General features: G+C 42.6%; 1 protein-coding gene and 1 long non-coding RNA gene across 4 annotated transcripts in view; one reads left to right on the top strand and one right to left on the bottom strand.

The window, feature by feature from the left end:
* The window catches only part of LOC111837344 (platelet-derived growth factor C-like), a 33,724-nt gene that overhangs the window by 2,143 nt on the left and 13,921 nt on the right, over positions 1 to 17,660 (top strand). For 2 of the 3 annotated variants that reach the window (XM_023799338.2, XM_023799339.2), the window contains exon 2: positions 16,728 to 16,914. In XM_023799338.2, coding sequence (XP_023655106.1) covers positions 16,728 to 16,914 — 187 coding nt within the window. Of the gene's footprint in view, positions 1 to 14,256; positions 14,439 to 16,727; positions 16,915 to 17,660 lie in introns of those variants that run through there. The other variant, XM_023799340.2, reaches the window with a different exon arrangement.
* Positions 9,104 to 13,629, bottom strand: LOC111837345 (uncharacterized). The gene is made up of 3 exons (XR_002836638.2): positions 12,648 to 13,629; positions 12,483 to 12,550; positions 9,104 to 11,210 (listed from the first exon to the last, which is right to left on the bottom strand). It is a non-coding gene; the product is annotated as an uncharacterized lncRNA (long non-coding RNA).

Here is a 17,660-nt window from a genome sequence, read left to right as displayed (position 1 = left end):
GCTGATATCAAATGCCCGTGGACCAGACAGTATTGATTGGTCCACGTGGTCTTGTGCCCAGATGCAGTGAACGTATAAGCTGCTTGTCGAGGACTGGGTTATTCGATGGCTATCCAGGCCAGGCGAGTGCACCTGTGATCCACACAAACCCCCCTTTTTGCTAAACCGACCCAGGTACCTCCCTGGCCCCATGTGACCCCGTCAGCTGTGATTGGTTTATGTCTCTTGTGCTGACAGTTCATAAGATTAAGGGACTAGCCAGCATCGCCTATGAGACACACAAGGTTGTTTTGTGTGCCGGGGTGGCCTTATAATTGAAAGATAACCAAGGAAATTACGATAGCCCCCGCCAAGTTAATTTTATTATTTATTTTTTTTTGAAAACTGAGATTTGTGCCTCAGTGTATAATTAAATTCTCTGAAGAGAAGTTCATTTTGGTTCAGCAGGAGGCTATCAGGAATGGAAATTCATTTATCGTAATCGTAGGGTAGCAGGAACTGTTTTGCAACCGGCGAATGCTTTTGGGAACTGTTTTGCAACCGGAACACACTTTGCCGCATGCTTGCGGCCAGGAGGTGGAGACAAATTTGTGGTCCAATCACAGGTGGATCACATGCTTAATTGGTGAGTAATGTCCAGGGTTCAGATGACAGATGTGGGATGTAGTCATTTTCATTTGATCATTTTGAGTGGGGGTAGGAGTCTTCAGTCTTTCCACTCTGTAACAAAGGGCAAAATATCAGAGGTGATGAAAGGCGTTACTCAAACATGTCATCAGCCATCCCAACCATGCGTACCATAGCCCACCTGCTGTAGGGTGTTGCTGCACTAATTTAAGGTTAGAGATTAGCAAAAAAAAAAAAACATAATGTTTTGCACATTAATGGAAAAGGATGTACTGCATTTTCGCAGAATCGATCATTATTGTATTCATTATTACATCATTGCATCATTAATTACTGGGCCCTTTACCTCATTATCTGAGGACATGGTGCATGATTTTTGTACTGTGAGGTCCATCTGGCACCGTACAGCCTTTACTGTGAAGGTAGGAGAATAACAGGAAAGTCGCTGAACATGCTGATGCGATGCTTCGGTTTAGATTGAAGACGAGCAGGTGCCCCTTAGCGCATAACCCAGAAAGCGGGGGGCGGGGGGGGGGGTGGCAGAAGGAGGAAGTAAACACGGCGTGACGAGGGAGAGACGCCTGTTCGTGAGCTGACCTCATTTGGCCCCTCTACAGTTGTCCTGGTGACAGAGCTAATTTCGGGTGTTGACTGTAGGAAAACGAGGCGGCAGTTGTTAATGTTGATTTTCGGCAGACGTGCAAGTTAATTCCATCATTCAGGCGGCTGTATCTGTGCCATATGTGGATGCAGGCCTTGCTCATGGACCCAAGAGTAATCTTGTCAGCGTTGGGCCCTTGATCAAGGTCCTTAATCCTGGAAAATTGCTCCGGGGTGCCGAATCAATGACAGACCCTACGCTAGGGGTCTTAAACTTGAATAACCTGGGGGCCACTGGCTAGGAGATCTTTGCTTGAAGCAGGACCACGCCAGCTTTTCTGAAAAAAAAAAGAGATGGGGGAGGAGGAGGGGGGGATAGAATGACGTAATATGTTTTTTTTTTTTATTCTCTGTGGCAAAGGGAAGATCGATCTGCGGACCACATTGAATAATGAATTAAACGCATTACTCCTTCGCTTTCACCCCAGGCTTTACTCTGATGTGTGTCCCGTAGGAGAATAACAGCAGATGCTGGAAAATGACAGATTTCCTATGTACCTGTACTTGTACGAGTGGCAGATGAAGTTGCATTATCACAATCCCATCGCAGCGGCATCCATAAAGAGTTTGGCCAGAAAATGAAGCGCAGTTTAAGGATAATCAGCACTGAAAGCTTTTTTTAGTGCTAACTTTTCATTGCAAAATTTAGTGGCCTGAACCATTTTCATTGATTTTATTTTCTGTACTGTAACTGCAGGGGGATGAATTTTACATTTTTATCATGTTTTAATATTCAGAGATCATTTTCCCCATATTTATATTTGCCTTATTGATATCACAGTCAGTTTGTTTGTTTACTCGATCCATTCTCTGTTAAGCGATGACCTCTTAATGACTGGAAAATAAGCAGGAAAAAAAGTAAACTAAAATTAAACATCTAAAGAAGTTCTTTGGCAATGCAATGGAAATGTCAGCCTGTCTATGACGCTGTATCACTACGGGCTGTTTGCTGTATAGCAGTGAGGTAAACCGCACGACATATGACTGAATAGGGTTTGTGCAGTTAACCACCTGAGAACGGCTCGTCATACGGGACATTTTGTAAAGGAAGAAAATCTAGATGGGGGGGAGGAGGCATATTTTTAAATGTCCATAAAACGGCGCTTTTAGATGAATCTGAGAAGTGTGCTTTTGGGGAAGGGGGGGGCGAGTCCAGTTACACCCGTCACAGCGTGAGCCGCAGGACTCGCCGGCCTTTCAGTCGTGTCGGAGATGGTGTCACGTGTCTGGCATTCACAGACGCCACTGCTCGCCTGGAGTTTGTCATCCGCTGGGCTGTGTGTGTGTGTGTGTGGGGAGGGGGGAGGGGTGCTGGTTCTGCCAGCGTTCATGCATCTCCTGTACAGTAACTAACTCACTAGGGAAGAAGGCTCGTGTGGTTATCTGAGAAGATATGTCTCCTTGCCACATTCCCTGTGACTCAGAAATGGACTCCAGGGTGCAACTCTGGCTGGAGTTTCCAAAGTAAAACTTTGGTCTTGGGTTTGTGTGCCTTGCAGAATAACTGCATGCGAAGGGGATCAAAATTGTGCGCCTGATCCAGGAGTAGAAACTGAAACGAGCCGCGAACGGTAACATTATTACATCGCGTCGCGTCGCTACGCTCACTTTAGCATTTTAGCAACCAGATATTAGCGTGATATTGCACGGAGTAGGGGCTGACGTGGTCCGCAAACTGACATCATATCTCCTGTTACTAAAACGGTTCACCATTTTACTAATGGCCTCTTCAGCTACCCTTCCCCCTGCCCCCAAATATTAGGGTTAGTGAATTTCTCACAGAGCACTTGGTAATGAGGCACCCTCCTCAGCTATTGTATATATTTTAATTAGGAGCCATGGTGGTCTGCTGCCTTGACTTGTTTGGTCTTTCTGCAATCCAAACAGTTCCCTATTACCCTTCTTTTAAGTTGCCAGGATGATTGTAGTATATTTCGTAAAACTACCAATTGCTGCGTACGTGCATCCATGTGGTGTGTTATATGTGTTATGTTCTTGGAGTGTGGGTATTGAGCATGAAGAGGAGTAGCTTGGATTATCAAATGGAACGTAAAGGTCATTATCCACAAGGTATTTTTTTCATTTATAGTGCACTGAAAAGCCATCAGCTACCGTACCTCCTTGCTCTCTGTGAGTTGTAGCTAAACAGCTGTTATTAATCACTAGACCTTGTGTTAGTAGTTTGCACGTTGATTTCTTTGTTGCGTTACGAAAACGTACCTTCCTGTGGGATCAAAAACCATAATCTGGTAAGCCTGTCATGGGTGTAGCGGTCTTCGCTAGCCAGGTTTTTCCTTAACTTTTATTTCTCTTTATTTATTTTTTACCCTCTCTGACGAACAATCTGCAAGATCAGCCAGGTATCAGTGATATACTGAATATACTCAACCAGTCCTGGATCTAGTGGATCCACCATGGTCTCGGTTTTTAGTGACATACTGTTGTGTGTGCGTGCTATAGAGTAGCCCCTAATGAAAGCAACTCTTGCCTGACTGACACCCACAACGCGTTCGTCTTGTTCTTTATCACTAACACAGACTCACTGTATACTTGCTCTAAAAGGCATGTATTAAACAAAAGTCTGGACACACCTACTGAAAATCACATGTTTTTCAACACTACTAGCCACACCTTGATAAGTATTATCTTTTGAACGAGGAATGAGATGGAGCGCTGTGACAGGTGACCTGGCCCCCACAATCCCCCCCGACCTAAATCCTTTATGGCTGCTCTGGGATAAGTTGGATCGAAGAGTAAGAGCAAGGTAGCCAAGTTGTGCCCAGAACTTGTGGAAACTCCTTCAGGACTACTGGAGAAGCATTCCAGGTGGCGACATCTGGAAGCTGGTTGAAAGAATGCCAAGAGTCTGCAATGCTGTCATCTAAGCAAAAGGGGGTAATTTTGAGGAGTCTAAAATTTTCGAAAATTTTGAGATGTTGAACTCTTGGATGTAGCAGTACTTGATGTGTTACTTCATTGCCTCAAGGCCTTTTACTATAAGATGAATAGCATAGCTAAAATAGAGACAAATGTGTTAAAAGCAGGTGTGTCCAGACTTTTGACTGGTTCTGTATTTATCTTAGCAGTATCTCAGTAAGGAAATATTAATTCAATACTACCCTTGATTTTGAGCAACTTTGTATATAGTGATTCCAAATAATAATAGTGTAATTTGATCAATGATACTGTGGTTGGTGCTTTGGGAGCAGAAATGACATAGAAACCCAATGGTTAACACACTGTCCCTGGCTGTGCTGCTTAACACTACAAAGGTGTCATAGGACACATCACATATACAGCGAATATTCAGCTGTATAGAGGGGTTGAAGTAAATTGCTAGGGAACTTACTTGAGGTAAAGTTATTTGAAAGTAAATAATTGGTTTCTTTTCAGACACTGGGTGAGTTCTTGGAGTGTGGGTATTGAGCATGAAGAGGAGTAGCTTGGATTATCAAATGGAACGTAAAGGTCATTATTGAGATAAGCACACTAATATGAAGCATTCTGTGGGGGTAGGGCCGAGCCCCTGCAGAGTTGAAAGGCTTACCTAAATGGGGGGGGGGGCACTATTCCTCAGTGTTTCCACAAAAGTTACACACAAGACACACAAACCCAGACCATTGAGTGATCTGATCCATTACTCAATGGAAACGTCAATAATGTAGCCGGGATATCTCATAAGGGGCTCATAAATTGCCCGAAATCTGCCAAGGACCTGTCAAGGTAAGGAACTTCCCCAAAAAGACACACAATAGTACAATAAACACATTGAGGCAAAACACCTGATTTACATTGCTCGGAACAGAGCAGCTCTTTGAGAGCCTGAGCGGCTAACACTTGACAGCGCGCTGAGGGATGTTTCAGCTTGATCTGTCTGGGGTGTGCTGCCTTTCTGCCCTTGGACGTCGTTTACCATCATACTATCAGCATGAGCTGCAAAATCCAGTATAAAATATATTCTATATTACTTCAGATATGTAGTGCATTATCCAAAATTAATGGCGTTAATAAATTAGCATGCTTTACCTAATGAAGACAAGTTTGAATGTGTACCCTTTGATACTGTGTGAATTGGTGTCTTCAGACACACTTATAATCATCTGCACAGGGCCAGTTAACCATAGATATGGTCTCTTTTTTGGGGGGGGGGGGTTCAGAAAGTTAGCTAAATTCCATTAGACTTAGTGTTCTGGTTTGGAAATGTACGTGGTTGACAAGCTGACCTTGGTTTCATTCTGGGGTTGGTGCACCTACATTCCACGGCTGATTACATCACACTGTGTCCGTAAAATGTCTTAAAGCAGCCCGCTTCTTATCGTTATTCTTTTATATGCTGAGTAATGTCTGCAATTTAACCTTTTTTATTTTTTAACCTCGGGAGCAGAACACTTAAAAATGTGAGATGCTCTATCCGCTTGCTGATCTCAGCAGCTCACCTTGCTTTTTTGCGATACACGGTACCAGCCAAAAGTCCGGACAAACCTACTGAAAATCATTTGTTTTTCAACAAGATAACGACCCTATGCACATCATGCAGTCACCTCGTGAACAAGGAAAGAGGTGCAGTGTTGTGACCTGGTCCGCACAATCCCCCGACCTAAACCCTATAGAGCTGGTTTGGGATGAATTGGATTGAAGAGTAAGAGCAAGGTAGCCAACTTGTGCCCAGAACGTGTGGAAACTCCTTCAGGACTGTTGGAGAAGCATTCCAGGTGGCTACATCCAGAAGCTAGTTCAAAGAATGCCAAGAGTCTGCAGTGCTGTCATCGAACCAAAGGAGGACTGTTGAAGAGGCTAAAATTTGAGAAAATTTCGAGATGCTGAACACTTCCCTTGGGCATTGCAATTTCTGATATGTATTACTTCATTGCCTCAAGGCCTTTTACTATAAGGTGAATAACATAGCTATAATACTGACAAATTCATTAAAAGCAGGTGTCTTGATTTTTGACTGGTACTGTGCAGGGTTTGATATAGACATTTTGACATGGAATTCAGTATTTGCTTTTTTGAGTATCAATCTATCTAAAAATAATCTAAAATGCTGCATAATACTTAACTGTGTTGATTTTTTGGGGCTTTAGATAAACGAACCATTGTAGAGAGCTGATGTAAAATAACAGTTCTATATCAGCTTGGTTCTGTTTGCTAATTCCAGAGAATCAATGCAGGGACCAGTCAATGCCTCAGTAATTATGACTTAATTGACGATAATGATCCAGGACTCACTAGTACTATGAATAAATCATTCACCTCTTATCTCACAGGTGACTGACCGATCACCCGATCTGTGCAGCTGTGGTTGTCACAGCCACATCCAAAGGTGTTTGCAAAAATATCGATCAAAATAGCAAAAACACACAAGCCAGCCTGTGAACCGTTTCCACGGTGCTGACATATGACATCACATCTGCGGCTGACCTGTTTATTTTTCCTGTGGTGGCGGCGAAAGAAGGCAAACATACGATTTGCGCTGGTTGTGTGACTACAGGCCGGCTGCTAAACTCACCTTCCCTTCTGTGGGCGTGGACGTCCACTTGATGCTCACGTTTGCTTTTCGTAAGATCAACTGGACGGGGTATAATAAAAGTAACTTGTGGCTTCAGGTTTTCCACGGAAATGTGCACGCTTGTTTATTAAAGTTCGTGCAGCTGTTTGAACCCCTGCTTCCGACTCAGAGTTTCTATTTAAATGGAAGCTCAGTTGTCTCTGTAACCCTATTAAGAGAGACCTGCTCTTGGATATCTGCGTTTTGCATTTACTTTCCTGTTTCTTTTGGAATTGCAGGTTTAAATGTGCAGCTATATTTATCGGCCATGAGCTACTATGTCTAAACACAACCTTTCTGAGCTGTATAGTGGAAAATTTAACCCTTTGGCTGAACATTTCAGATCTTTTTGCTGTGATATCAAGGTAATGGAGTAAGAGTTTAATTTTACATGCAGCTGCAAAGATTGAAATTATTTTCAAGAAGATCTGTTTATCGGATAACCTGGACAGGGTTAGGGACAGGTAGACGTTTTAGTTCAAAAGGTTTTACATTAATGAAGAAATATACAGTATCAGTCAAAGGTCTGGACACACCTACTGAAAATCATTGGTTTTTCAACCAGGTAACGGCACTGTGAACACATCGAAGTTATGTAGTAAGTATTACCTGAATAAGGAAAGAGATGGAGTGCTGTGACAGGTGACCTGGCCTCCACAATCCCATGACCTAAACCCTATAGAGTTGGTTTGGGATGAATTGGATCGAAGAGTAAGAGCAAGGTAGCCAACTTGTGCCCAGAACTTGTGGAAACTCCTTAAGGACTGTTGGAGAAGCATTCCAGGGGGCTACATCTGGAATCTGGTTGAAAGAATGCCAAGAGTCTGCAATGCTGCCATCAAAGCAAAAGGGAGCTATTTTGAAGAGACAAAAAATTGAGAAAATTTAGAGATGAACACCTTTCTTAGTCATTGCAATATTTGATATGTATTACTTCGCTGCCTAGAGGATTTTAACAATAAACGAATAACGGAGTTAAAATAGACATGCATTAAATGCAGGTGTCTCCAGACTTCTCACTGGTACTATATTAATGCATTTTTCTGGCTTGGAGCAATGAAAATGGAACTCATGGTGTTTGCCTTCCCTGTTTCTGTAGGACATCAAAATGACTGAAATAGGAAGTGATAGAGACGCTTCTACAGCTAAGATGAGATCTGACATGAGGTTAGGTGAGGTGAGGTACACGTCCTATTCCTGGTTGAACACCAGTGTTTAGAAGCTTTCTTCAAAACATTGTGGACACCATTAGTTAGAAAAGGTCAATGTAACTTTCCATAGCATAATGAAGTAAGCACCATCTTTTTTCTTCAGAAATGGAGAATATGAACTTTATATGAATTTCACCTTATGCCAGGATTTCGAGACACTGTGCTGAGTGATTGTTGCGTTTATATTTAACACAAAAGCAACTTAATCTGCTGTTAAAGTAAGGGAACAATATTTATAATTAAACAAAGTATACTGGGCCAAAATTTAAGAGGTGGGTCACTATTTCAGATATATTATGGTACCTGGACAGAATTTAAAGTGAAGTCTATTATTGTCTGTCTGTGTGTTTTGCGTCTTGTAATCTGATATATTTCAGAAGGGATAATTCTGTTTCTTACCTTAGACAGGATTCAGTTTCTGTTCAGGTCATTAAGAAATGCTGATTCACCTCAGCGATGCGTTTTAGTCTTCTGGGTGCATTTTGCCATCTGTTGCACCGTATATCCTTACACTGTATATAAGGTAAGCTGGGAAAGACAGCTCTCTGACATGTAACCTAATCTTTCTGTTCAGAGAGCTCATTGAAGGATCAGAAAGCACCTTCGGGACATTTTGGGACATTTCAGGACACCCGTGTCAAACAGCTTTGGGGTCCTGCTGCATGATGACCAACCCTTTTAACCAGTTTTCAGGTTTAGACATGAGTTGGGTTGATACTACAAGATTTAGATGCATCCTGAAAATGACACAATACTTCAATGACGAAGCCCAGTATAGGACCGTTTGTCTTTATTATTTTTTGAATTATTTTAATCCTTAGTTTCAGTTTTTGGGTCATGTTCACATTTGGGATCTCTGCAGCGGAGCTTACGTTTCTCACGGTATTCTTGAAACCTGTGGCACCCGCCTGAGTTGATCATGAACGCCATTGTGGTGTATGGCGTACTGGTGGTTCCTTGCAGATCAAAGCCCGCGTTTCAGAAACACCCTCAGCTCCAATGCGCCCCCCTCCCCCCATTCCACATTATGTGACATACCCCCTCTCCCATTACAACTCGGTCAACCTTCCGCCACACACATATCGATACCCCGTAAAGGAACGATCCGGAATCAGGATGGCCACGCAGCCAGTCGAAGAGGCGGCTCCGTTTCCGTCCGTTGATTAGCTGTTTGTGTTTATCTGGCCCGACAGTACCGGCCACCTCTTCCTCCCCACTGCCCGTTTTAGATTCACGTCAGGCCATCATTATTTCTGTTGCTCGCGTAAATAGCAGGTTCGCGAAGAGGGGCACCTCTTATAACTACAGGAGCCGAACTTTGCTCGTAAACAGGAAGTTCCGAAACCTGTCGCTGAATGGTAACAGTTGTCTAATGGCGCATGGCAGCCAAGACAAGCGCTGGGCACTAACATGTCCTGCCTTGCTCGTTCCACGTGGACCTTCCCTCTAAATGAACAGTGGATTTTAATACGGTATGTAGCTAAACCTCAGCACAGTGGGGTGATGGTGCGCTTTGTTGAAAGTCCCAGACCGAAATATTGAGCCATTTCAATTACGTTCAAGGCCCAACCGCCGAAACGTTTGGCACATTATCATAATCTACCCATATATATATACCCTGTTACCATTTAAGTCCAAAGCTTGATCATCCTTCCTTCTGGTCTCTCAGAAGTGGGCGCTTTATTTTTGTGCCATTTCTAAGAAGCGGAAGAACACTGAGCAACTTGTTTAGAGCGTCGCACTGAGGCAGGAAATGCAATACAGAGAAATTAACAATGAACAATAAGTGCGGAGGGATTTGGGAGATTAAATGTCAGACCCAAATGGCTTTCACCAGTGATTTCATAAATTAATTTATTTAAGGCATAAAAAGAACACGCGATACCCACCCCTGAAAATGCTCAAAAGTGATATTATTCCTCTTCTGTTACAAGGTCAATTTCAGACCTTTTTTGTGTCTTATCCGAAACATAAACCGCACTAAACATATCAACTTAACATCCCCGTAAACAAAAGGTTTGTTTATGTAGTGCAATAAAACTGGTGTTTGAGATGGGAGGTAGGTAGGTCATCCTTGAGAGAACGACCACAATGAAGGGAAAGCTTTTCTTGAATGTATTACAATAATATTATAGACCTACTCAAGTTTCGTATTATAGATGAGGAATGAATGCAGCGATTCTCCATAAATGCTGAAAGCGTTGACAAGAGATGACCTCTGCACCTCGTCACAATTAACAGTGTAAGTTTTTTGTCTTTTCTCAGCAATTGCGAATCGGTTGACTGTAATTACATACGTGCCGGCGTTCTTTTTGTGGGCCTGGGTTCCATGAGAGAAACTACACTGAAGAGAATATTTAAACGCAGATAATAAAGCAAGATTTCCCCTTTATTCCCAAAAAAAAAAAAGATTATGATGAGAGAGATGATGTAATGTATTCAGCAATGGTGCACAAGAAATCTTATATTGAAGGTACTTGTTGCAGTTATTACATCATGATGCATATAAGACCATTATTCTTAATGAATTTTATGGTTTCGGGTTAAAGGTAATGGAGACAAGCATTTCCTTTTGCATAGTCTTTGCAGGAAAGCTGGAAAATTAACAGGTGGATTAAGATGTCGATTTCACATTTTAGTTTGCTTCTGTTCTCTTTTTCGGGGACATTTCCTCTTTAGAGTATTTGTCTTAAGGCTGGGTGAGATGTCAGCCCGCAAGAAATCTGTAGCCGCGGCACGTCAATCACTGGGGAAACCATATACCCTGCTTTTAGGATGCTGGAACTTTAATCACTTTTAATAGCGGTACCTTGACCTCACCATGCAAACCCTCAGCCAGCCCAGCTAAGCCGGAACAGCACTGTAATTTACTCCTGCATTCCAGCTGACACTGATTAACAGATGTTACTACAAAGGCCACATATGTCCATGTAGCGTTTGGGCCCCTGCAGCTGTGGGGAAAAATGACTTACATGAAATAATTGGTTTGTTTGTCTTACATCTGCAGGACATCTATCCTTTGAAAGCTAGTCAGCGCCGGGTGCAGGTCACACGCAGGGCTAGGCGCGGAGGTCATGCCTTCATCCCGGGTGCGAGGCGAACGTTGGTCCCGGGACCGAGGCGACATGTCAGTCACGGGCCGTCCGACGGGGAGAGCCGCACACCTTCGGAGAGGCCAACGTCAGCAATAATTAGAGGCTTTCCGGAGTTGCTGTTGGAAGCGAGCCCCGGGTAACTTGTACAAATCTGTGACTGGAGATTAGCTGGAACACGACCGAACACGTTGAGAGAAAGTACTGTCTCTTAGATCACCTCTTAGCTATAACGCTAAAAAGCCTCCGTAGCTGTGCTCTGTTACCTTGCACACGCCACCGTTTCATTTATTTATTACTATTTTGTTGTTTGGCCTGTACTTTCGTCTATCTTGTTTTTCTATACCTAAAACAAATCCTTAGTTCAAAGGGGTTTCAAGAATAGTTTTTGAATTGTTATAAAAGCTCTTTGAACCTTCAGTTTCACCGCGGCTTTCAGTACCTGGACTTCTTCGTATGTGTCTGGGATGTCAAAGATTTGTGTTGAAATACTTTTCATCTTTTTTGTTTTAATTCACATTTGATCGGTTTAAAGGACAAGCCAGCTTCGCTGATCCAGGGAATCAGGAGTCAGAACTAATCCAATTATGCACGGCTTGTCTGTGGACAGTTTCTCTCTTGGTTCCGCACACATGGTGCCGACTTTTCTCACAGTACGGTTTCCCTGGCCTGCCTTAACCCCCAGTTCAGTAATTTCCAAGGAATCTAAGCTATTCAGCAGAACGTCATCAACAGCCACAGAGGCAATGCATGTTATCAACTTGTCTTCCCCTGTGTGGGGATCAGGGTCATTAAAAAGAGTCATACTGATTTTTACTCTCTGTAAATGAAGGTTTGATTTACCAGCCAGGCATATCCTCGGACGGCCACATACAGGAAACTGTGATCAGCAGTCATACAGTGATTGGTCATTTGAAAGAGGAAGTGATGTAGGTACCGCTGGTAGTTGGTGCATACCTACTGAGGTGTCTTGCACAATGGAATATGACAGAGCAGGGATATAACAACTTTGATTGTGTTTTTATTTTTGAAATTTAAGTATTTAGAATCTAAGTGTAGTTTAAAGTACTTTATTGTAAGCAATTACCGTTTCAAAGAAATTATAACTATTCTAGGTGTTTAGTGTGTTGTTCATATAAGAGCAAATCCCTTCATCATGAATAAATTTTATGTGCTTCTTGTAAAAATAAACTATACAAAACTAAAAATACAAGCGATTTACTCCACCTCTATTGCCACAGAGAATCTAAACCAAAAACCTATATGTAACTGAAAAGTGTAAATATATACAATTACCTGCATTTCTTACCAATAATTTGATGCATTCACGGGACACTAACTTACCGAGATTCACAGTGGCGTATTGTGTTAGAATTGTTTTCTTTGCACCTTTTCAGTGGAGCTGACAGTAGCTGTTCCAGGGAAAATCGCTCTTAGCAATCAGTGTTGACAGTTTCATTGTACTATTTTACGATACAGTTAAGCCGCTATACTTTAAATGAAGAATACCTATGTAATGTTTTCCCATCGGTAACCACTTCAAACGTTCATCGGCTGGACCTGCAAGAAAGGGCGCCATCACAAGCAGACGCTAAACGTGCATAAACAACACCGCTTCCGCTGGGTCCGCTAAGCGAATCATTTACTTTAAATGCCAACTCCGTTTGGCAAAAAATAAAACATTTACCAGTCAGAGACATTTGAACGTTTGCTTGGTGAAGTTTCATTCATATGAACAGAACTTGGGCGGAAAAAGATATTTCTGAATTGCACTTAATATAAAATAATACACTATAACAATTAAAAGCAAAGTGTGACATGCGCTTTTCCCTTTAACTAGTTAATATTTGATAATATTTTTCCGCTGTCGCAGCTCGACTTTAACGTGTGAACAATGCACAACGGTGGTACAGTGACGGGCTGTTTATTTTACCCTCAGCTTCTCCAATTACTCTTCCGCGAAAATTAGGTCAAGGAAAAGTCATGTTTAAAGTAATTAACCCAGCAGACCTTGCAAGTGATGGTTACCTGACACTATTTAACCAGAATAAGGAGTGTGTTTTCTACCTCATTTCTCACACAAAAACCCAGAGTCCCCTCTCTGTGAAGCATGTAAACTTTGAGCAAGATAAACGCGATGCTATGTTTGCCAACGCCTGACGATGTGTTAATCGTAATATTGCTATTGTGTTTTATGTTTAATTGATAAATTCTGGCTTGTTGCCGAAGAGAATAAATAATTTAATCAGATACAAGCAAATGCTGATCCAGCTATCTAATATCTTGCTTTCTCTATGTAGGCCTATATTGGCCTTTGTAGGCCTACCTGCAAGTGTGTGTGTGGGTATGTATATGCATATAATTAGTATAATCAAAAACCATTTGCACACCTGACACTTTGGAACAATTTGGTTGGCTCTTTGAAATCTTAAGTAATTTGTACCAGTCTTCTCTGATCCTAAATTCTGAACCCAACCATTGTAAAAAGTAAAAAAAAAAAAAGAGAGAGATGAGAGAGAGAGACTCAAAGTCCTTTGTTTCTCGTTTTCCCACCCGAGCTGTAACTGAAAAAAACTTGCAATTTAATTTCCTCAAACATGCAATTTGAAGTGTTTCAACAATCCATCATACCATGAATCATTACCGTCCTTTAACTGGAGGCACGAGACGTTTATGGGGGCTACACAAACACGCCTTGTGCCCGGTCACCCTCGCTCGTAAAAGCGGGCGCTCCTGCTTTATTGAAACCATGTGTCCTCACTGTGCGCTGAGCCACTTCGGCGTCCCCTGCTTAAGGGAAGGTTTCCATCAATCAGTATCCGATGGGACTCCCCCGGTGCAGCACGGAGGCGATCGAAACATGCGACCGTGATTAAAAACCGCTGTTTCACCGGTAAGCAGAGACGGGATGCTTGCTGTTTTCTGACACTGGAAACCAGCTGGCAGATATTGGCAAAAACAAAACGGCGAGAACAGTCCATCGTTGTTGAAGAGCTGCTACAGCATGCTAAGAGAACGATCGAGCTTTTTTTTCCAAAAAGGAAAAAAAAACAGATCAAAGACTTTTCATCAGAAGAAAGGAAAGCATTACCTGTATATTTTGTACTCAATACTTTAATTGTTCTAAAATGTGGAGGGGGGGTGGTGTTTTCCAGAAAATGGCAGTGGATCTCCCCCTCAAGGATTCTGAACTTGGATTAAAATTTCAGAAAAGTGTCCACGGATATTTTGCAGAGGGGCAAGAATCGTCTTGCTGCTGCTGAGGGAGCGGTGTATATTCAGCGGTAGGACACGGAGACGGTGAGCAGAGGTAGAACAAGGCGAGAAGCGAGCGTGTCTCTCCAAGGCTGCCAAGACCACCTATTAAACCCAGAGCCAGTCCATTGGTGGGATTAAAGACTCCTGCAAAGTGTCCAAACCCCCCTATTTAGCACTGCAGTATAATTTAAAAGCATTCCGCAATTTTTGATTCATTTATAAACCACATGGTGAATCCAGAACAGTGTTTTAAGTGAAATGCACTGTTGATGTAATTCCTCTAAACAAGTAGCTGGAAATCAGCCTTGAACGTTGGAGTGATCTACAAATAATTCATATTCAATGATAAGCACAGCTGTTAAAAAGCAGGTCAGAGTAACATCTCTGTTGCAAGGACTGTGGGTCCAGACTCAAGCATGAGAAGGATGAAGCAGTTAGAATGAAAGTTTCAGTGGGTTATAGTGTTGGCTAGAAACCTAGTGAAAAAAGAACTGACAATATTCTACTACTAGGACTGGCAAATACGTTTACCAGCAAAGTTCACCAAAGTTGCCCTAAATAACCCTGTTGGCAGAGATCTGCTGAAGACTCAGCAATTAGGGCTGGACGCACACAGCTTAGACAGACCACCCTCAGGGGGGATAATCATTAGTTAATTGATTGACAACACGTCCCTCACCGATCTGTAGGAGCAGGTCAGTGACAGGTACATCACACGGTCTCATGAGATCTCCGTGTCACTGCAGAGCAGGGAATCTTACCTGATTTGCGTCGGCTAAACTATTATTGAGAAACTTTTGGCTTTTCCTGTTTTATAGGACTCAAGTTGCTTACAGTTATTTAATTGGATTGGTGTTTGTTACACATGCCTCACCGTACTCTCAAACTACACAACACTGGCATTTGCAGTAGATTGTTTTTACTGTTTGACAATCAATCCTTTTATCTGTCCTACCTTTGCACGGACTCGGCCTGTGTACTTTACTTTGAAGTCCTTTTAACATAGGAACTTTCCGATGTGCTGAAAGGTAACGGACTGTTTTGATCCAGTTTTTATACGAACTCCATCTCAAACCTTTCTTGAACATAAAGGAAGGAAGGTGTAGATGAATTCCAGAACCTCCCTTTTGTTTTTTATGATTGGCTAATGATGATGATGATGATGATGATGATGATGATAGCCCATAAAAAGTCTCCTCTCCTTCAGAAGCAAAAAATTCTCCTACTGCATGACGGACATTTTATAAAAATCAATAAAACATATGATGCCCACCAAGGCCTCTTTTTTTGTTTTTTAAGTATTTCAAATAATTTAAGCAGAGGGCAAGTCCTGACAGATTTCATCCCTCCTGAAATAAAAAACCTTTTACAAGAAAGATGGATTTATTTTAATTTTTGGCTACAGAAAAAACATATCAGATTGCTTTGGCTAGGTTTACAGTTCTTTCAGCCAATAAAAAAGTAGTTTCAATAATTTGTAAAAACAAATGCGAAGTATTGAAGATTTTAAAAGAATAACGTGTTTTTTTTAATCCTGTTGTTAAATATTTTAACCTGAATACTGTTTCAGCTGTGTCCTATAATTGGGAGCCAAGTGTAACTGAACCCCAATGTAAATTAATCACTATTTTATGCTTTTCAGCCCTGTGGTCATGGTCTCCTACCTGTTTAGTTTGTTTCCCAGTTTTGTGCCCTAATCTAGTGATGCATTAGTTTGACTGTTAAGAGAATGAAGATCCTTACTGCACAATATTTCATAATTTCCCTTAAGTAGGTAGAAATAAGCTGCTCTGTTCTTGCTAAATGCAAACTGCCAGTTTTGTTGTATTCCTATTCCCAGTGCCAGTGTTTATCACTGCTCAAACCACACATTTGTGTCGGGCCCCCCGCAAGTTTGAGGGCCCCCTGTTGGTCACAAACAGTCACTACACCGGGTGGGTCCAAAGTGAATTTTTTTTTGAGTGGTGCCCCATGAACAACAACCCCCCCACACCTGTATCTGATGTCTTTCATCTTGATTTGAGACTAAGTTTTTTGAAAACATGCAAGTCACATGCAAAGAGCTCATTTTCTTGCTTTGGCAAGGAGAGGATGCAGGCATATTTAGCTGAGTCTGTAATTTTATCAGGTCAGTAAAACGACGGCTGAAGCAGGCGATAACACGGACATGGTGAATAAATCAAACATGCACTGCAGCGGTTACTGATAGAAGTCTGTGTTGCAGCCTGCTCTCGAACAGGGAAGATGCTCTGATAAAATAATTGTAATTATGATCGCGATCGTCACGGCACGCTTTTGAAGATGCACTTTGCTGTCGCGGCCTCTTTAAAGGTGTGCAGAATGAGAGAATCATCCGCGTGTCAGCCGAGGGAACGGTGAGCAGCCCGGACTTCCCCCAGACGTACCCCCGCAACCGCATTCTCGTCTGGAGGCTCGTCGCGGCGAGTGAGAACATGCGGATACAACTGGTGTTCGACGAGAGATTTGGCCTCGAGGAGACCGAAGACGGGATATGCAAGTAAGCGGGATTTCAGCGAGTGCTCCTGTCCAGGCTCAACGAGAGCGGGTAGGCTGGCTTGTGGCCTGGGCTGGTTCACTCTCCTATGCTTATACATGTCTTAAGCATGTGCCACTTTTTACCCATAATGCCTCAAACACAAGGGCATCATTTCCTGGCGGAATACAGAACTGACGCCACACAGGTGTCCCCGGCCTCCCGTGTTTCAAACCGACACCCTCCTGTTGTCTGCCATCTGATGGTTATACGATGCATGAGAATCACAACCCCCCACCCCCTTCACCTCCTCCCCCGCATCACAGCACCGTGTAATTATAACATGCTCTACCTGCCTGGAGTAGTGAACACCCGCAATGAATGGGATCTCTGTGGTGTCTCGGGCCGAGAGCCCCGACTGTCCTTCATGAGGACGGCCGGTGCACAGAGGGTACAGTGATGATCGACGATTGTCTGGCAAGACCAGCACCATGCAGTGCTATTCTGCTCATTTATAAACCCACACTGGCGGTACAGCCATGGTGAGCATTCAGACCCACAGCTCTCAAAGACATCATAAACCCTCAGATCCCCTGAACTCTGACCCCAGAGTCATATTGAACAGTGACCCCACAGCCATAATGAACTCTGACCTCACAGAGTCATAATGAATCCTATGACAACAGAGACGTTTTGATCTCTGACCTCAGAGTCATCTTAAATACTAAAACCTTAGAGCTATATTGAATATTTTGCCTTCAAACCGTATT

The sequence above is a fragment of the Paramormyrops kingsleyae genome, chromosome 25 (genome assembly GCF_048594095.1).
Source record: "Paramormyrops kingsleyae isolate MSU_618 chromosome 25, PKINGS_0.4, whole genome shotgun sequence".
NCBI classification, from domain to species: Eukaryota; Metazoa; Chordata; class Actinopteri; order Osteoglossiformes; family Mormyridae; genus Paramormyrops; species Paramormyrops kingsleyae.
The sequence above is the reverse complement of the archived record's forward strand: the minus strand, read 5'-3'. Positions and strand labels throughout refer to the sequence as shown.